We start from the raw sequence: 22,452 nt of genomic DNA on the forward strand, positions 1-22,452 counted from the left end.
AGCTGCTGAGCTCCTTTCCAGAGCTGAGCTGTGTGCTGGGAAATGGTTGGGGAAAGGGTCCTGCAGCTGAAAAAGTTGGTGGTAAACCAGAAAGATTAAGACCCAGTAAATGCATAACCACAAACGGCAGCACTAAGCGTATACATCGGACGTGCGTGACACTGTTGCAAACGCATACTGACTGTTTCATAAGCAGTGCAGCAGGTAACCGGTCAAACTAGTCTGCTGTTTCCTGCTTTGGCACGCAGTCAATTCCGTGCATGAAATACCTGAAATGGACTTTGCGCATCCCAGAGCAACCAAGGTCAGAGAAGGGTTAAAGATTAAAGATCATTTTAAATCACATATCTGCTGAACATTAATCATAAAAAAATAAAAGTCTACTAGTTGCCTCTGTTTTTCAGTGTATCCTCTTAACGTCATAAGTTTCAATATGTCCAAGTCGTTCCCTGGGAAACAGGAACAGATTTTGGTGAGAATTCCCAGGAAATACTGAGATCTCAATTCTTGGAAATCAACTCTATGTCAGAGGGAATTTCACGTCTAAATGTGTCGGAGTGATACATTTCATGTGAGAAGGCACGGTTTTCTGACATCTGCCGTTGATCACCAAAGTCATAATTTTGTGACAATCTGTTGTGTGGATGTTGAGAAACTCGACAGGATAACTGAAGAGTGAAACATTAAAATGGAAAGATCACCGAGATCCCAAGAATGTCAGTGCAAAATTTCAGGATCTTGTATTTTTTACATGTACTATTGGATGGTTGAATGTTATGTATAGAATGAGAGATGCTACAGAGTTGCATTATGGGATATGTAGGATCCAGCATTTCTTTTTCTTTTACAGACCTGTACCATGAACTAAAGATCCCTGTATGTATGAGATTCAGTAAATCTCTGCAGTACCCTTTTATATTAAAAATAGGTGAAAATGATAGTAAACATATCAATAATAAATATTTTGGGTTAAAATTGGATGGAATTGGCACACAATCAATGACTCATTTGCATTTTCTATTATCAGAGGATGGTGATATAGCAGAAAAACAACTTTTGAGCGCATGAGGAAGTAAAAGAGCAAGCTGATGTCTTCATAAACAATCCGTGTATAATTTTGAGTAAAAAGCTGTAATTTGGGGTTAGAGAGAGAATACACCCAACTGCTGTGTTTAAATTAAAAAAGGAGCAGAGGAGTTTGGGTGTTTGGAGCGGCTGTAAACATCAGCACTGATTACAATGAAGACGAGAAAACTTGTCGCCCGTGGTAGACTCTGGGGAGAACACGCTGCTTACTTCCCTCCAGTTCCCTGCTAAATTTTTCTGTCTGAAATTTTTGTTATGTGGAGCAACCCTCAAGCTGTGACACGTTCAAGTCGGAGCCGGGGGTAACACCACGAAATGTGCTATCTCCGAAACAGCAGGAGTGTACAAGTGGTGTGAACTACAACCAAATAAAGAATATCTTGTGCTGGGTTTTTTCCCCCACACACAGACACACACAGCTGAGTCAATTAGGGAAAACAATGGCTTAAGTTGTGACAAGGCCACATTACCAAATGATCCATGGGAGACACGAGCACACATGCATACGCGGTTGAGAAAACTGGGTCAAATGGACCCTGAGAGAGAGCGAGTTAGAGAAAGCCACACAGATCCAGAGCCAGTTGACACCACATCTTTCTTTTCTCTCATCTCCACGAGTTGGAGATGAGAGAGGTGGAGAAAGAGGAAGAGAGAGTGTGAGCTGGATGGAGAGACTGTTGTTAAAGAGGTGTAAAAATCAAAACCCTGGAGAGCGACAGAGGTTTCATCTCATCTGCATTTCTAATCAGGGTGAAAGAGGGATCGGTGCGACGAGGGGAAGTGGAGAGAGAGAGATGCACTGAATGAGATGGAGTGAGAAATGTCAAGGAGAAATGGAGCAAACAGCAGAGAGACGGACTGAAAGAGAGACTGGTGACGAATAGAGAGAGAAAGTATAAACAGACAGAAAATGAATCCCATAAGACTAACAAGGGGATGGGAGACACAGTAAGGAAGACACGGAGGGAAGAGGGAGAGATATAGCCGCGGTCCAATGTTGAATTATAAAACATTTATTCTGCTAGAAGTTTTTGAAGTTGTTTTTTTTTTTTCAGATGTTTGGAAGCATAGAAAAACCTGATTGATGGTTTGCCCAGAGACGGAGAAGAAAACCAAATTGGCCCACATTTGTCACAAGTCGCCGAGCAGGAACTCTGATCACGACCACATCAGATCCTTTGGAAAAACTCAGCAGCCACATTTCCACAGAAAGAGGGTAAATGTGGGCCAACTAGGACCACATCCACAGCTAAATAACTATTGGGTTATTCAGACGAAGAACCGACTCCGCGAGCAGCAACATGTAACACAAACACTCGGGGTGAAGCTGAGTGACATCGTGACCCGACGGCCCGAGGGCCACTCCGCTCCGCCTACAGGAAGCAATGTTCGCTCCAACCAAGACAACTACGCTGTTGAATGTCGGCATTGATGTATGGAGGCTGGAGGGTGCCGCCAAAGTGATCCAATTTTATAATCAAAGGAAATATTTCTGAATGGATTGATTTGATTTAAAAATAAAAAGGGAAAGTTAAAATTTGGCAACAAATAATGAATCAATAACGCAGAAGAGATAACGGCTGGCCAATCAAACCGCTAATCCTCAGCAGGTTGGACTTTAAGCTATGCTACAAGTATTACTTTCAGTTCATTTTTCACATTTAGCAGGGTTTAGGGATTTAAAACAAGCTGTCTTAATTAGTCTCAAATGAAATGTTTTTATCCATGCTAGCTGCACGGCCCTGGGCGATGTTGCTTGGTCCACCACTTTGGTCCAGACTGAAATGTCTTAACAACCAGTAGATGGATTGCCAGGACATTTTGCACAGACATTCATGGTCACCAGTGAGTGAATCCTACTGATTTTAGGTTTGTAGTGAAATATCTCAAACTAAATTGGATGGACTGCCATGAAATTTGGTGCAGATTTAGTTTCTGGGCCTTCTTTTGAAAGTCTCACGTTCCGACAGTGATAGACATTTTCAACATTAAACAGCACACACTTTTTCTTGTTGGGTATAATATTAAAAGTGGCAATTTATCATAATTAAAATAAAACAAAACAAAAAGACAAAAAAGGAACAGATAGAACCATTTGCAAAATGAATACATCTTACAAATCTATTTATTTAAAAAACATCATGATTCATCGTAGTCATTGCAATAAAATGATAAAATAAAGACACTGGGGAAGCCTCACGGTGACATGTTCAGTGGTGTGTATCAATGCTATTTTGTGTCTGTGTAATTAAGAGCATTTGGCACAGAGCCCTATTATTCACTTGTGTGCTCAAGTACTGTGAATATATGTGTGTGTGTGCGTATGAGAGTGTCTGTATGTGTGTTAGTAATAGTGGTAATACATGTTTTGAATTCTGTCACAGCACTATCGTAGAGACACACACACACACACACCTGTGGAGTGGGTTTATGGAGACCTACTGGAGGTTTCTGAAGTGACCGTCGCTGTCAATCAAGCCAAAACACATATATTGTTTCCAATATTTCCCTAAATTTTACAAAATAGTGAGAGGAGTACGCTCTGACGTGGGGGTGAAACGTCCACATCTGGATGTAGAAATGATTTGAGAACAGCAGTCCTGATTTCCGATCATTCTGCTATCCAATAATTAGTTTGATGACACTTGCAGCAAATTCAGACCAAATTTCGGTTTGAAATGAAGAAAAAACTGTGACTATATAGCCTGATATTGCTCATAAACCTCTGATAGTTTCTTAAAATACATTTTTAAACTATTTAAAACACATCAAACAAAGCTCTGTCTGGCTTCAAACCCAACAGGTCTGCGTGGATCCTGCCGAGTCTGGACCAAAACGTCCTCATTTTGTTTTGTGTTGTTGCTGTGAGTGCGAGTGTGCGTTCACACAGCAGCCAACATGATACACCAGTGACCAAAAGTTCATTCATTTGCTATAAAAACACCACAGAGACTCAACAGACGTCAGCTGATACAAGCTGGGCGCGGCTCACTCTTCTTCATCAGCTGGTTATTGCAGATTTCTCTCGCGTTTGAATAGATACAATTTTCATTTTTACCAAGTCGAGTGCCGTAAACTTAGCAGTTTTCTACAACTTTTCCAAAAAAAAAAAAAAAAAAAAAGGAGTAGAGACAAAACATCTAGTTATTTGAAAAAGGGGTGTAACCATTGTTGGAGTTGAAATCTCTGAAAACCAGTTTACTGAAAGGTTTCTTACTCTTCAAGCTAGCAAGCAAGGAACAGTCAGACATTTTGAAAAACATGCTTATTTGCCAGAATTAGGTCTGGGATGCATTTAGTCTCACTTAGCTTAGCTTAGCTTAACTTAATTTAGCATAAAAACAAGTATAGAAACAAGTGGGAAATGATAACCTAACTAAACAAAAAGTGAAGATTACTCCGAGAGCAGTGACTCAAAGAGAAATCTCTCTAAATCTCAGTAATTAACATGCTGTTTAAGATGTACATGATCAGAAATGTTAAATTATAGTTTGGATGAGTTTTGTGCTGCAACTATTTCTTGAAAAACTGTTTATCATCGCCAGACAAGAAATAGTTTTATGATTCACCAAAATAATTGCAACTTGTTCTAACATTTGTGTTTGAGGATGAATTATGCAAACAAGATAAGAAAACGAGATTTGCCATTTCCTCCTGTTTCCAGTCTGTATGCTAAGCTAAGATAACAACCCAAGCAATTCCAAACTCTAGCGGTGCAAATCTTCAGAAAAACATCTTTCTCAAAACGCTGACCTATTCCTTTAAAAAGTGAAACCGGAGCCAAGAAACATGCATGATTTTCATGTTCAAAACTTTGCAGTTACACACTGTGGAAGTAACTGAGCTTCTTGCACCACCCACACCGTTTAAACAGTCATGTAGCTCACGGCGTGAACACATGAGAGTGTGGATCAGTGGAGTGACAGCTGGGTTCAAACATCTGGATGTAGGAGACTTTGATGCCATCATAATGAAACCCTGGAAAAGGCTTGTGTTGCTCATGAACGACATCAGTCTGTCATTATAAAACGGTACATGCAACTCTTCGTCTCACACACTGTAGCACAGCGCTCACACGGTTTACGAAACACACACAAGACTCGGGCAAAAATAACAGCTGGATACATTTCCGAATATCTAGAAAAGAAGAGTGCTCGTTGTCACCACGTTCAGTGGCTGTTCAAGTGTTGATCTGGCAAAATGAACCAAGCACACCTCCATTAGTTCAAATATTGGCACCATGTACAGTATATCTCACACACAAACACACTGACTGCATATCTCCTTGTAAAGCTTAAAAATGTCTCTCACTTTAAAATCTCTTAATTTTCAAAAAACTAGAGCTGAGAATAAAGGTATATATCGTCCTTTTGTTAAGGTAGGAATACTCTGGGGTGGTAGTTCTAGTGCAATACCTCTCGCGTGGAGAGCACGCGGAGCACTTTCGTTTTCTAGGACTTCTGCTGCGCAAATGAACACGGTGTTCAAACCATGACCTCTTCCGTGAAGGCTGCCTAAACCATCAGCCTCCGCGAATACAAAATAACTCCAGCCAGTGTCACGTCGAGGTGTTAGTAACCCTGTGCAGATACAATGTCCAATCAAACACCCCTTGAATTCTCCATGCTTCCTCAAAAGAGAAAATTCAACGGGGAACGGCGGCGGGTCGTTACTCTAAGAGGAACATAGAGTGGTTGTTCTTTGCACGGCATCAGGAGAAAGCAAGAAAAAAAAAAAAAAAAGCATGTAGTCCAGCCTGGGTGCTTCATTTATTATCCCTAGAAGCAGCAGATGTGTTTAGTGGTCCTTTATTCCCAAATGGCAGTGATGTTTCAGAAGTCTCCTGGAGTGCTATGGTCGTAACGGGGAGCGGATATATCTGTGTTAAAATCACTGGAAGCGCCACAGATTTCATTGGATCTTCACAGAAACAGAAGTCTCAAAGGCTATTTCCCCATTGGTGCATGTTAAAAAAAAAAAAAAAAAAAAAAAGAAAAAACCCCAAAAAAACAAAAACAGTCCCCTGCGCCTCCACTGCAGAGCTGAAAGATCCTGAGCACCTCGGCCAGGCTTACGTTTCCAAAGCGGTTCGTCATTTTACTCCCAACGTCCGTCGCCTGGAAACAGCTGGGTGTCCCAGAAATCATCTATGGGTGTGTGTCTGTTGTGTGTGTGGTGTTTCCTGTGAGCGCTGCAGTGTGTGGGTGCGGGGGAAAGTGTTTGTCAGTCCATCTCCAGGTCCATCAGTTTGTTGCGTGAGCGTGGAGTGTGCGTGGTGTTGCGGCAGCAGCACTGGGCGCAAACCAGACCCAGGACGAGAGAGAAGAGGCCCACACCTGCAGACACACGACAGGGTTAAAATGCAGCCAATGTCCCTACTGTTGATAAAGCCTCAGGAAGTTTTTGAGAACTTCGGGAACGTTACCTACATTTTGACAGAAGGAACCACAGTTTAAAATTTAGTTCCTGGCTCCTTAAAGCCCCTGCTCTGGCACTACCTCCTAATGGCTACTGGGATGAATTTTGCAGTGGCTGAACGTGGATAAAAACTTGGTTTATTCCCAGCAGGCACCAGGCGTCAATGTAACGTCAGAAATACGTTGAACTCTTTTATATGTGAAGATGGCGTTGGCATGAGTCCTTTGGAAGATGTTGGACTTTGGTTACGTAACAACACAACTTAAAACCAAAAAAAAAAAAAAAAAGAAAAAAAATTGGTGCTAATTCATGCTAATACCACATGTCTACTATCACAAAATACTGGGGTTGGTCTGTTTTGTTATTGTCCGCTTGGAAGCGGACTGAGACGGTCTCGGTCCGGTTGTTTGGTCAGTACCACGTGAAGAGTTTCCTTCGGGCTATCTGAGGACTTTCACTACGACAGTCTCTGTTCCAGCTACCACTAACGCTCCAATATCAGCTACTACTGCAGATATTTAATATCTAAGATTTTCATTATTAATAGCAACTAGGAATGTCCCCCAGCCAGATACAAGATCAGCATCAATTAAAGCATATTTTATTGATTGTTTTTTTTTTTTTTTGCCATATTAGGCCTGATTAAATTCTGATTCTTGTCTTAGTTAAACCCACTGTGCACTGGAAACGCCAGCTGTCAAACACGTGTCCTAAATAAGCGCGAGCACAGCGCTGTCAGCCAATGAAGTGCGGAGCAGCACAAACATCAGCCGGCAGTTTGAGTGTCCACGCTGACAGCGAGCATCAGTGAGCTTTTTTATCCAGCCTCACTGACATCCCGCAGGTGGGCCGCTCCCCTGAGTTTCTGCTGCTGGCTGCTTTTAAACCAAAAAAAGAAAAAAAAAAATATCACACTGGAATCGTTTGTTATTCTGCATTTGAACAGAAATAAACCAGATGTTGATACACTGTCGGTTCAAACAGGACAGATGTGATATATTCTCAGCTGCCAACCATATAAATGTTGAATCATTTGGCAGATTCTCAATATTCTCTCACTATCAAAGACCTAGATGATACTATTGTGTTGTTTTACTTCATTTAACCTTAAAACCTTAAATAATAATCTAATTTAGATGAAATATAATGATATATATAATATAAAGATTTAACAGAGAGGACGTGTAATGGGTATGTTACCTATTGAGGCCGCTGCACCGTACAGGAGAGGTAACTGTAGGGAGTCCCACACTAGAGAGGAAGCAAACAGAGACAACATTTTGCAATTTCAGTTTCAAATGGATCTGCATGAATGTGGCGACGGTAACGTGTGAGCTGTTGTGAGCTGCGGCACAAACTCCTCACCAGCGAACTGGACCGTGAGGAAGACTCGAGACGACGTCAACTCTCCGGCTTGAGTCCAGGCTCCTGTGGAGGCCGATAGGTACCAGGGAGTGGCCACGCAGTAATACTCCCCACTGTCACTGGAGACCACAGAACACACACACACACACACACACACACACACACACACACACACACCGCAGATGAGATTTTTTTTTTTTTTTTTTTAATGATCCACATGTTTGCTGATGTTTAACCATAAATACACTCACCTGTCCTGGGTGCCAAAGATGTTCAACACGTAGGTGTGTGTGTCTGTGCGCTCTATTGAAATCTCACTGGATGAGTTACGGATCTCTGTCTTCACAATGCCAAAGCGGTCGACACTGGCCACCTGTGTCGTCGTCTGTCCGCCACGCAGCCTAGTGAAGAACCAATGCACCTCGTACGCCAGGTCATCTGAAAGAGACGGAACATATTACAAGATACATGTATTTCACAAGAAATGGCACCAACTAACTTAAAAACCACATAGTGTTTTCATTCTTCATGTTAAATAAACTAAAAATGTGTGAACAAGATATTTCTTGGGCTGTTAGTTAGAGAGCGTGTTTGTGCCGACTTCGTTGGTTGGACTTCTCAGTTTCTCGCTCTTACGCAGGCTGACATCAGCACTGAAGAGGCTCTCAGCCTCTCTTCTGATTGGCTGACTGTTTTCTGAGTGATCGAATAAAAATATACCAGATTTCAGGAAAACACTAGAATCTTGCAAGGCTGGCTGGTGGGCGGGGCTTGGGGCGGGGCTTGGGGTGGGGCTGAGAGCGGCGACTGCTTTGTTGTGACATCACAAAGTTCCAGAAGTCCCGACGGCTCGTTTTAAGGCTCAGTTTCTGAATACAGGCTGTGTGCATTTCTCTGTGGACTGAGGCTTTGATGATTTCACAGTATTAATATAGGTTTATAATTAAAAAAAGACATGGAAACTACACTTACTTATACAATATGGGACCTTTAAAGCTATCATTTACTTTAGTTAAAAGCCTGCCCGCGTTTAGTAATGTCAGACTGCGGTAGATGTTTTCAATTCTAGAGGTTTTGATGCATCATGACAGATTCACCTTGTCACAGCTCATGCAGAAAGGTTTCATCTAGTCAAACATTTTACCCAGATTTATCCATTACACTGTGGAAATTGAGGGAGAGAGAGTGTGTTATTTTTGCATGTAAAATGCAGCCCTCATTTCACTATGACACCTACAGAACAAAAGAAGAAAACCAAAAACCAGGAGAATCAGTGCAAACCTACAGAACAACTCCATTATCATCACACACACACACACACACACACAGGCTGCTGTTGCTCCCACAGTAAGAGGGAAGATAAAAAAGACAGGGATGGACACGCGTCACAAAAAGAAGGATAGTGATGACAAAGGAAAGAAAACATGGACAAGAGAGAATTTGTGGTAATAGATGTAATCTTTGGAAAGGGGGCGAGCGAGCTAATTATTTCCAAGAGATAGACGTGGAGAGAGAGAGAGAGAGAGACAGGGAGTGAGAGAGACAGACAGAGAAGCACAAACTAGTCATTAGTCTGTCAGGGAGAGAGGGACTATTAGCACTGTACCTCCTACATACACACACACACACACACACACACACACACACACACACACACACACACACACACACACACACACACACAAGCATAATAAAAACCTCATGGAGTCTTGGTCATCCTCTGTCATTTCAGACACAAATAGAGGATACAGATGAAAAAATAAAGAACATTTGCAAATGACAACGCTGGAATAAAAAAAAAAAAAAAAACGACATGATGATGAAAAACAATTATGAGGGGGGGGAAAAAAAAAAGGCGAGAGTGAGAGATGGAAAAATGAGGAAGAAGAAAGAGGAGAGCGGATGGAGCGAATATAATGACGTGAAAGACTGAGGAGAGGAGGAGAGGAGTGAACTCACCCAGAGCAGAGTAATGAATCACATCACTATTTCTCTCTCCCTCTCTTCCCTAATGGTTTTAATATTCCAGTGCTACATCATTAAATATCAGTAGTAGAGCAAGCAGCAGCGGCGGCAGCAGTAATAACACTGGCCTCCGTTCCTCTTTAGCGTCTCATGGTCCTAATATTGATAATTACCTGAAAACTTAGTCCGGCTGCCCCTCCATGTGACACTTAAGTTCAGGCTCTCGGGAAATATATCTTCACACTTACTGATTTTTTTTTTTTTTTTATTAGCTTTTGCTGCAGATTTTCACACTCTCAATTAATTTTTAAATTTTTTTTTTTTCTTTTTTAACAGAACACAGGTATGGCTAAAAATAATCTTCGCTCTTGCGTGACATCTGCTGTGATATCAAGCTGTTCCTGTTAATCTACTGTATGTGCAATAATCTAATATAGGCAAATATATATCTGTTCAGCTGATTCTAGTGGACTGTGATGAACTTTAAAGTGTTAGTCCTACATTTGGGTTAAATTGTGACTATTGGAAGCTAAAATACAGGAAAGTAGACTAAGGTGTTGAAAGAAAATCGTACTAAAAATAACTTGAAACATGAAATAAGTTCCAGGCTCAATGTTAATAAATTTAGAATAAAAAATACAATTATATTTCACTTGTGTGTGTGTTTATATAAGAAAATGTAAACTCATCAGTTTACTATATTACATTACTTAATATTCCTGTCTTTTTCACGTGTGTCTTTGCCCACTGAAAACAATGTAATTTAATTCTTTGGTGTATAAATAGACAATAACAATAAGTAAATAGTAAATGCTGCTCCACTGCACAGATTCCCTAGATGATTATTTCCATTTAATGCCTAATTTAGAATAACGAATAACCACCGGAAACACAGTCAATACCCTGCGATCCATTTAATGTGACACTGCAAATTCATTTCGACCAGCCCGCCCAGCCTTTCCACCGAGACACCAGGGTTGCTCTCTAAAGTCTAAATCCATCACTTCCTGTTAGTGGAGAAGTGGACACGCTGGACACCAGGATGTAATTTTGGCAAATCAGCTCCACTGCTTCTCAATTAGTCGAGCAGAGTCGCTGCTCTGTGGTGGAGACACTGATGTAGGCTGAGAAGTCGACTGGACCAACAGCGAAGAGAAAAAAACGCCCATAGTGCAGATTTAAATGTAACTTCAGAGTTTGCTTGTTTTCTTTTAAACAGCATCAAAAAATCAGCAATTTGGCAACTAATAGTCTATATTTTATTAATAAGTGCAAGATTTCTAAATTTAGTATGTAATTTGTACATTATTAGATGTTAGATGTACTTTCCTGGAAATGATATTAGTTATTACTTACTCATTACTTATTAATATGATTTTTTAAAAATGGGATGTAATATTAACAATTACACGATTTATTATGAATGCAAGATGGTTGCATAGATACATTTAAACATGCATGTTCAGATGTTTAAAACTTAAAAATAGACTTTAAAATTTAGGCAAAAATAATGTGAGGACTCCATCATTTTCAACATCAACTGTCAAAGATGTAAAAGATCAATTCACACTATAATAATCTGAGTGTGACGATGATGATGGTGGTGATGAAGATGCAGTAGGACAGTGTAGAGAGGGGGCACTGTTTTTTTTTTTGTGCAAAGACAAGTGGCCGAGCGCTCCATCCAAGCAGAGAGGAGGAAACAGGAGGTGACACTAAGGAAAGGGGGGTGGGGTGGGTCGACTGACCACACACACACACACACACACACACACACACACACACACACACACCCCTCCCGACACTCGCTGACCAGAATCAACTGATGAGTAAAGCTCTGACATTGAGATGGGGCTGATTTCACTGTTACCCTCCTGAGGAGAACCCACATGGTTCCTCACAGCAACTTAAAGACTGTTAGATTCAACTATCACAGTTCATCAAGTTCTTCAGTCTGGAGCCGAAATGATTTACCCATTAGAGCGCCGCAGAAAATTAATCTGCAACTTCTTTTGTTTTTGTTTTTTTTTTTCAAACAATTGAATAGTTTTCAGTTGAATTTAAGCAAAAAAACAATCTATTGACCACTTTTGCTTCTCAAATATGAGAATTAGCTGCTTACTTCACAGTGAACTGGCTACTGGAAATTGTTATTTTGATGTTTTATCGACCAAATGATTAAATGCCTGATCGATATGAGCAAGATATTTCAAGCTGTTTTCTCCTCCACCATATTTTCCACACATGCGGCTTTCCTCAATGTAAGTCTATCCTCCACTGAGACCCTCGGCATGGGTGGGGTGAAACAGAGCGGGGACCCCTCCACAAACCCGACCCATCTATTAGCCGGGGGCTCCAGCAGAAGGAAAACAGGCTGGGTTCAAGTGCGAGATGAAGGACGGGTACGATAAGAAAGATGGTCTCGTGGGCTGCGGACTCCGAGTGACCCGATGTGAGAGTCACGTCCTGAACTCACACCTGGTTCAAATGAAGGACGCTGTGGATCAAACTGCAGACGTTCGACAGAGAGTAACAGTGAAAAAAGCCTGTGTACATTTCTCAAAGAGAAGAATCTCTAATGTGATTCTTCCTCCAAACAAGACTTCGAAACACAAAGAAAATCAAAATTACATACATTACTCAGGCAGTAAGAGTAAGATGATCAGACAGGTTGAAAACCAGCCCCCAAGTTGGTCAAACTAATTTGGAAAAGAAAAGCAAAGTGAAAAGTGCACAAACCGTTTCCCCTCAGCAACATTTCAGGTGCGCTCACTCTCTGTTTACCTCCACACAAAGTGAATCACTTGGACGAACTGTCGGCCTGTTTGCAACCTGTTTGATCGTCTGGAGCCGCGGTAAACCGAAGTTACAGAAGCTATTTTATTTTCTACACGGCGAGATCATTACATCCTGTATTGTTCTACTTTGTTGTGTTTTCTATTGAACGCTTGTTTGGAGGAAAGTAAAAATAACTTACACTATCGTAATGATAACACATTTAATTATATTTACACAAACAGAGATGTTTTGTGATGACAGGATGTATGACAACTATTTTAATCCCTTATATAATCACTACGACTATATTCTTATATAATCACCTCATTTAAAAACTGCCTCGCCGACAGTGAGAAGATCCTCTGACGTTCTGATAACACCAGGTTAGAGTCTGACATTGCCGTTAATGATCAAAGACACATTTTGCATAATTCCACGGGACTGACGCGTGAACTCTGGTTGCTTGTTTCAGTGACGACGCCAATATTCGAGGAAGGGAGCTATAATTAGAAAGCTTCCGCTTTCTCACAGTTAGCCTCCATCCTTCACTTTCTTTGTTCTTGACGGCAGAGCGGACGCAGAACGAGGAGAGCGGAGGGAGGGAGGGACGGGGATTTGCAATACTTAGCGACTGAGGAGATTATTTTGTTTATCGCACAGCCGTGAATCAACAGCGAGAGTTGCTGTGCAGCGTGAACGCATCTCAAGCTGTGTCTGCGGCGAGCACGTCGCGACGCCACAGACACCCTCACCCTCCTGTTATGGGAGGTGCTGAAGGGGTATCTGATCCCCCACCAGCAGGCTGACTCACAGTGTGTTGCCCACAGCTGTTCCTCTGCTGAATGCAGACTCTTGCTGCACCCCCGCCCCCCCGTACAGACCTTTCATCCCCCCCCATATGAACTCATGAACTCACTGACTCCCATCTAACAGTCACTTGATAAGCTATAGGCTCTGTGTGCGCTGCCTTGCTGCACAAACAGGAAAGTGCATTTGTGTCGCCACAGATTATCAAACACACACTGTCAAACTGAAAGAAGTGTGGTCACAGGCTTGTTTCTTTTTTCTTTTTTTTTTTAATCAACACAAAATCATTCAAAAATGTTGGCTGATGAATGTGCGATAACAAGTGCACAATATGACACACAACATAAGGCCCCAGTATTCTCACAATGAGCTGCTTGTTGGATCGTAGCATTTGAACTTCTCCCTTTAGCTGCCTTCTATTATGTTTCATGTGTACAACAGCGCAACACACACACAGAAAAAAAATCCTTTGCGTCCATTCCTACAATTCAAAGCACTGAGACTTGAAAAACACACAAAAGACACTGGGTGCAACCCTGTTTAACCACTTTCACAACAATGTGCTGCAGCCTGCGTCACAGGCAGTGAAGCTCTTTCTTTTCTTGGTAATCCCACGAGATTGAGTTTTTTTTTTTTTTTTGGGATGGGGGGGGGCATTTTGAGCGAATAAAAAATCGTCATATGCAGAAATAAACAAGTTATCAATGCACTGAAGTTGTTAGTTTGCTGATGCTGCGATCGAGGGATTGAACGCAGCATCAGAGAGTCGAAGATCACTTCCATCACCAAGAACTGCAGTTTTTCTCTGGTTTCTTCCACTGGTGGAGAAAAGCATCTGGAAGAAGTTTAACTAATTGGGAAACTACATCAATTTAGTCTTTGTTCCATAAAACTGAAAAACAACAAAGATTCTCAAAAACAAATTTCTGTTTAAGTTGTTTCAGGTGCTTTTCCCAGAAAATGCAAAATTAAAAAAAGGGTAAATCATCTCTTAAAAACTTTCGTTGTTTTTGTTGGGGACTAGTTGCAGCAGCGGATTAATACATATTTGGTGCTTGAGTGAGTATTTATGGAATGGAAATGAGGGAGCAGTGTAACCCAGTGTAACAGTGCTTTATGAAGTTTTCTACTGTTTCATTGGAAAACTAGAGACTAAGACACAAACCTTGTGTATTAAGTTTGGTCAAACAGCACAGTGGTGGTGAGATGGCTGCGAAATAACGGTGAGAAAATCCACTGTCAAAGTTTTGGCGGCAGTGATGAGCTGAGCTGTCAGCTGACAGACTAACTGACAGCAAGCTTCACCACTAATAACACAGTCGTAGGTGGTGCAGCGGGGGGCGGGGGGTGGGGGTCTGCACTCTGGTGATTGGATGGCAGAGGAGGAACTACAGTGCATCTCTAATAGAATATCTGGCTTCTGTCTGAGCTAATAAAACTAAAATGGCTGGCTGTGGAAATGAAGACAGTCTGATTGGATTTCTCTGGATTAATCCCTTGAGGAGAGTCCAAGGCGTAAAACTGCCTAAAACACACACACACACACACACACACACACACACACATACACACATACACACACATACACACAAAAGACTGACAATTACCACCAGTGCTACTAATGAAACTGTGTGTGTGTTCTCTGCTCCATAAAGCAGGACAGCGCTGGTAGAGTGGAATACTAAACACTATAAAAACACTATTTAGTCGCACAGAAACGAAGCCACTGGGATGCAAAGTTCCCCTCGTTACATGCTGCATGCTTAATGAGACCTCCAGTAAATTAATGTAAATTTTACTTGATATTTGGCACATTTCGCTTGCAGATGCCTTCTGAATACACGACCGAGGAGTTGCACGGGCGCAGGTTTCATTAGGCCAGAATTTAGCAGCTAAATGCACATATTTAAACACTAGATCCGATCATTTTTAAAATGCAGAATGTAAAAGCTACCAAAGAGAATTTCATCAGCAGTGGAGTCCAAATGTTGTTTCAGTCTTTTTTCAGTGTGTCATGGATCAAACCAGTTATCTCTTATGAATCTAATACTTCAGTCTCACAATTCAGTTTGTAACAATCCTGTGAATGAACATTTACATTAGGTCATTTACGTCAACCAAGACTTAAAGCTAATTATTCTAAAGACACATTTTATACAGAGCTTCCTCAGACTGGAGCCTTTTATCAACCTGAATCAAATGCATTTCTAATCCGACATGTTTCAAACTGTAAGTGAGATTTTTACTATATAAATAAGTAATTTAAACACCCGACTTCCATCTCTTGATTCTCTTAATTAATTTAAATATCCTCTCTCGAGAACTATTAATGTGTGTATTAACAGACCCCGGGAAGAGTAGGAACAGTATCAGAAGAAGATGATGACAGTAGTGGTATAACCCTGTGGTGAACATGAATGAATGAGTTGATTTCTACAAAGGTTTAAAACCGATGTAGGAAGTAAATTGTATGTTAATGTAATTTTTTTTTTTTTTAAATAAAGTTGAAGTTGTGAAATTTGTAGATGTAAAAAGACAAGTTTTATAAAGTATCAGAAGCAACACTGTTACACATAAACTTAATCTTTGCAACTTCTAACACTCCTCTGGGTCCCTCCTGTTGAACGTCCTCACTGACCTCCACCTGAGCAGATGACGCCCGCCACGTTTTATCTCCTCACATTAAATACTTCTGATTATCCTAAAATCTGTCATGGCTGCAGATCCCTTTAAAGCTGCATCTCTGCTCCCGCTCCTGTTTAGCTGAAGAGCTAATGGAGTGGGGACGATGGCACTGCTCTGCTGTTTAGGACTTTCCGCTCGACATTTTTTAATTCGTTTCACCGCCACCCCGTCCTTTCCTCTCCTCTTCCACTCACTTTGTTGCTCTTATACCCTTCTACCATTCCTCTCTTTAAGCTTGGTTGTCAACCACTCGCTCTGCTTTTTCACTACAGTATAAACATCCAGGCTGAGACACTGTTTCATGTTTCCAGTCAGGACAGCTTCTGCTCAACACCTGAAAAGAAGTCGTAGTTTAGACTTTTTGCAGTCATCTGGAGGCCACTGAATATTCGAAATGATTTTTTGATGACAAATGAATAAATAATTTGTGAATAACTTCCCTTGAAACCTTTATCTGGATGTTTTTATATATCAAAGTACTTTTGGAGCAGCTCACTATAAGTCAAATAAAGAATTAAATTTGATCATTTTTATCCCTTCAGTTTTATTCGGTATCAAATTTAGAAAAATCTGTCACTTTCCAAATAAAACAAAAGCTGGAAGCAGTTTGCACCAATAATAGTGTAATGTTAAGTGAATAATCACTTAACATTACATGAGTAAACTGTTGTGATACACAGCAGAAAAAGGAACAGTGTATGTGTGACTCAAAATCAGCTGCAACTGTGTCAGGTTGTTCCACATTTCCTTGGGTTTTATAGTTATGTATGATCTACTAAAGCAGACAAGCAATAAAAGTAAAAAAAAAACAAAACATTGGACTGATTGGACAAGATCCTGCCTTTTCTCCTATTCATAGAGCGCTACAGGGTTTCCCTCCCGTCCCCTGTTAGAGAAGACACTCTTATTTCAGGGATACCATTCATTAGATCGTCCCGATGGAGCCAATGAGGTCATTAAAACTGGGCAGACTGTTTTTGAGGCCTTGAGATTTTTGGTGATATTACCTCTGGTGGAAAAAGATGTCAGGAATGGCTGGTGGCTGGGAGAATCAGGATGTACTGTGCAATTGGTTTCAGTTTACACTCAGTTTAACTGAATTTCTGGCTGCTACATTTTGATGAAAGAGGAAATTTTAGCCTAATAACGTTCAGCGGATATCACCAGTTCTTTTTTTTTTTTTTTTTTTTTTAAATCTTCAGCTGTTATTGGTTCACCAGAAACAGTTAACGGAGTGAGAATCATTTAGCCTTTCTGTCATCCGCTCTCATCACCTCCCCACTTCACATTCTTCACTGTCCATCCCTCTCTCTCCCCTCCTCTCTTCCCAGTCCTCCCCTCGCCACTTTGTTAGAGCTCCCTCTCCTTTCTCTCTCCTCCTCGTCTCTCTTTTTAGGAAACACTGCACGCTGTTCTTGAGCCACTCTTCCTCCATTTACTGCCTCCTCTATTCACTCTCTCCCACTCTTGCTCACTTTAACAATCTGGTTTAGCTCCCTCCACTTTTCCCCATTCACTCCCACCTTCTCTCCATCTCGCCGACTATTCTTTCTCTACCTCATTCTGTCTCCCCGGCTGGCTAACGGAGCGTGAGATTGGCTAATTAACGGCTGCCTGTCGGCCTTGCAAAGACAGCTGGGTAATTTGGCAAGTGTGGAGCGGAGAGAGGGAGGAGAGACTGATGAGGAAATGAGGAGAAGAGGAGCCAAAAGAGGAGAGAAGGATATACTGTTATATTTATCTCAGTTATTTTAAAACACGATTTAGGCTTCCAGGTGTTAATCACCTGTTCCTGCTCGTGCACTCCTCATTAAAATGTGGGCTTTAGTTCCTGGTCAGCCATGACTGACTGACTGACTGACTGACTGACTGACTGACTGAAAACAGCAAGGATGCTGGGAGATGATGATGCGAACAAAACTGAACGAGGTCTTTAAGAAAACGTCAGCTGACTGTGCCATATTTCACTTTAGCCTGACACTGATTGGGTTAAATCATTTAGAGCTGCATTGTAAACACAACATTAACCTGTTATCACTCACTGTCATCATAAATTGTTTTGAATCCAAGTCCAAAATCGCACTCCTCTTTCTTCACTATATTCACCAGCTCGTTGCTAACAGTCCGAATACTGTTTGGAGCTGGACAGGTGATGAGACAATGAGACTGAACCAGAACAGTAAATGTGCCATAAATCCAAAACAAGGAGCTAAAAGACACTAAAATGCTCTATGGGGTCAACATAAAACAAAGTAAAAAAGTAAAAAGTGCAGCTTTAAAGACATAAACAACACGCTGTGACCTGTGAAGTCATTATCAACAAGCTTGTTAATAAAGATGAAACTTGAAAACCTGTTTGTAGCTAAATGCAACATTTAGGTTAAAGAGTAAAACAACATATGTGATTTGTGTGTCGTTCATGCAGCAACGCGCCTCTGGAATTGCAGCACAAATCCAGTTATGTATAAATAAAAGTCATCTTTTGAGTTTTTACACCATGCTCGCTCCTAATGAGATAAAATGTGAATTGTTGTTATCAGCTTTGCGATTATCTATGCAGCATTTTACAGCAGACGCCAGGATTCCTATTATATTTATATGACTATGTGAGCTCCGGTGCTAAACACAATCTGAACACAATTCCATAATCTGATAATAAGTACAAACACTCCAAAACTGTTTTTCTTGCCCTGACTTTCTGAAAAAAAAAAAAAAAACGGAGATCTGGAGGCTCCACCAGTAGGTTGAATCCTGGGAACCGAGATCCCACAAATTAAGCAGAATTCTTGCCAAAAGCGACTCTGGTTTTCAGCATGTGTGCACCTGTCCTCTCTGTGTGTTCACACGCTAAAGACGACACCTATCCACCGATCATTCAGTCTTCTCTCAATAATTCTGCAGCACATTTAAAAACAGGACACAAGCCGAGTGCGTCAGTGGTTCGAAGATTTGTCCCTTTAACCCTTTGAATCAAGACAATCGACACTTGTCAGTCGTGGCTGTTCAACATCAGCCTTATTGTTCTCTCCTCCTGTACGGCTCCTGGCTTCTTTGGAGGCTAAAAGGAAACAGCAAGTATATGTGTGTGTGTGTGTGTGTGAATCAGTGAGGAACAAAGCTTTATTTTTTCCTCAGGAGGAGTCGAGTGGTATGCTGTTATTTTAACAAAAGAATTTCAGAGCAGGAAAAAAAAAAAAAAACAACGATGTGTTGAAAAGACCCAAACTGTCACAGATTCAGTGGCAGTGCTTCAAAAGAGGGAAAAATATCTCTAATGGTGATGTCATCTCTCTGCTCTATCTCTCCACTGATTTCTCCCTAACACACACACACACACACACACACACACACACGTCCATGACTGCAATAACATGCCAGTCATTCCAGAGGTAATGAACGCTGTGTGTCCGCACGCAGCAGCACGTCGAGCTAACGCAAAGCGGAACAACACAAAACACAGCAACACACGAGCACCATGCGTTTGTGTTCACAATTAGCTGAAATGACATCAGTGATTTAAATAAAAATAGGAATTCATTTGATAAATGATGACCACATTGATCCAGGTAACGTGCACCGCAGGGGGGCGGTCTTCTAAATCAACTCTGATGACAACAAGGCCGAAGAATCAGGTGATCACAAACTGACGGGGAGTAAAAAGATCCAGATTTCATTAACTGAGACGATGCAGATCTGAAACCCAGTGTTTGTCAGCTTCAGCTCTGGTGTCAGTCTCGTCACTGGTGGGAAAGTGATGGAAGAAGTGATGACAATTGAAACCTTAAAGTGAAATGAAAGCTACAAATCACATCTGAATCTCTCTCAGGCGCGCACACACACACACACACACACACACACACACACCACATCAGGTTTCTGGCACACAGCTACCGAGCAGCTGCAGCCTGAGGGTAGCAATGTGCAAAACTGCAAAGTGCAACTTAAACATAAACACGGTTAAAAGTCTAAGGCCTTGCAACCAGCAATGCAAGTGTGGAGTTTTCTTGTTCTACACCAAAGTGTCACACTAATGATGACCAACCACTTTATGCCTGTGGGGAAAAAAACCTGACAATGCTCAGTAACACAATTAGAAAACTAGTGCAAATAAGGAAGAGTTACTGCTGAATGAGAACAGACTCCAGCTCAGCCTTATACACAGTCTCTAATCTGTAATCTCTGGAAGGGCTTCCTTGTAGCACAACTGCAGTTCATGTAAGGTCACACACACACACACACACACACACACACACACACACACACACACTAATAAAAGGCTCAACCAGCTTCACAGTTAATATGATCACTGACTGACTAAGCATTGAGGAATAATAAGGGCTATTTTGTGTGAGTGTGTTTCACCTTGCCCTTCATAAAAACAAGCTCTAACAGGAGAGCTGTTTTCAGTCGTCTCTAAGGAATTCACACACACACACACACACACACATACATACATGCACACAGACACACACTGTTACTCAATCTTTTCAGTAATTTCCTGAAGTTCCCCTCTTGGTTTATTGTGTCAGAACAATGAGCTACAAAGGTGCGATAGTAAATAATCTACCAATCATTTGTATGGAGACGAACACACACACACACACACACACACACACACACACACACACACACACACACACACACACACACACACACACACACACAGAGTACTCAAATGGAATAATTGCATTGGCCTGCCATCTGGACACCAATTCATACAATGACAAATGTGTTGCTTTACAGTGGAATATTCTGTCACACCCAAGATGTCTTCTGTGTGTGTGTGTGTGTGTTTGTGTACATGTGGGTTAGAGCACCTGAGGCAGAGAAGGTTTGGCTGTTGTCCAAACTGAGCAAACAACGTAATCAACCACACCTTTGTTGACACATGTCACTCGATACCAGTTTGCTAATTGGTCCTTTACCCAACGTTTAACCTGTGTGTAACTCACACTGCTGACACCGTCGGCCACTGTCTCTGTATGTAGTATCCAATTCCTCTGTGCCACAGAGCTCCACTGTTGTACAACAACAGCTGAAAATAGTCCCTGACAAATACACTATTTACTCCAGTTTGAGTAATGTCTGCTAAAAACTACAGTTCCCAGCTGCTTCAGGAAATAACTTTTAAAATATTAGTGGCCTGGTTATTCTATACACATGTAATGACAGGTATTTATAAAGCTTAGCATTATCAGTTTTATGTTGAGCGACATATTTCATCAGAGGAACAAAAACTACAAATTCATGTCCCACTTGTTATGATCCTCCAGACCCTTTAAGCAAACAAACCGCCTTGGTTCAACAACTTGCGTACGTATTAGTATTTCATTAATATGATGTGTAACTGCTTTTCCCAAACGCAAAAATGCAGTGACATGAGAAATGATTTGTCACAGTATGTGACTGGCATTAGTCAGTTTATCACAGTTTACCTTGAAACTCGACCACCGGAAACACACACACTCACACACCATGAGACAACATGAGTCACAGTTCCTGTCGTCACCCCAAAAAAAAGAACAACAGGAATGTGTCTCTGTGGGTAATCCACACACCTCACTGTGGACACTTTACAGTGACGTCCTTCAGCTGAAAGAATAAAACTCATAGCAGAGCACTGATACTAAATATTTCAGTTCTCACGCTCTGGACGCCACACATTAAATCCCATTGACCTCCACTGCACTGGGGCCACAGACATGGATGGATTATGACACAATGGGCCTGAGGGCACACATGCATATAAGGTCCCACCAAGTCTACCCCCACCCCATCCCTGCAGGTTAACCTTTAACACTGCTGAATGATTCCTACACCAGAACTGAGGATATTAAGAGGGACTGACTAAACCCAGCTCATCACTCTACAGATATTACACACAATAATGTAGGATAATAGAAAAGCATCAATGCAAATGTGTAATGCAGGTCTTGAAGAAGAGCTATCAGCTGGGAAAAACATTCAATTCATTGTTTTCTGTGCATTCTGAATCAGACCCTGTACCCTTACTCAATTCAGATACTCAGTAATTAAGAAAAAAATATATATTATTGGGACTTCTCCACTTCTGACGGAGCCCTGTCTTTTTCTAACATAATTACAGATATTTCCTGGTGCCAGAAAAGTCAGAGTCACGCAACAGTAACTACAAAGAACAACATCATGACCCCTTTTCCTTGTGTGTTAAAATTGTGTCTCAGACTCAAACGGAATGAGCAGATGGGACTTTTGGTTTATAACTTATTTGATGAGTTCCTCTGGTTTTGGTTGAAAAGTAAGAAAATGGTTTTTTTAAAAATTATTATTTGTTGGACCGTACTTGCCCATTATAAGCCGATATATGAC

The 22,452-nt window shown here is 41.2% G+C and overlaps 1 protein-coding gene across 1 annotated transcript in view; it reads right to left on the reverse strand.

Moving 5' to 3' along the window:
* Positions 1–3,166: 3,166 nt before the first annotated feature.
* Positions 3,167–22,452, reverse strand: part of ptgfrnb (prostaglandin F2 receptor inhibitor b) — a 55,273-nt gene continuing 35,987 nt past the window's right edge. The window contains exons 12-15 of the mRNA XM_071464701.1: positions 8,121–8,307; positions 7,870–7,988; positions 7,705–7,755; positions 3,167–6,422 (exon numbers count right to left, since the gene is read on the reverse strand). Coding sequence (XP_071320802.1) covers positions 6,310–6,422; positions 7,705–7,755; positions 7,870–7,988; positions 8,121–8,307 — 470 coding nt within the window. The 3' untranslated portion in view covers positions 3,167–6,309. The remainder of the gene's footprint in view (positions 6,423–7,704; positions 7,756–7,869; positions 7,989–8,120; positions 8,308–22,452) is intronic.

This window comes from Trachinotus anak, unplaced genomic scaffold (assembly GCF_046630095.1).
Source record: "Trachinotus anak isolate AG129_WGS33_773 ecotype Australia unplaced genomic scaffold, CSIRO_AGI_Tana_v1 ptg000026l, whole genome shotgun sequence".
Classification (NCBI taxonomy): Eukaryota; Metazoa; Chordata; class Actinopteri; order Carangiformes; family Carangidae; genus Trachinotus; species Trachinotus anak.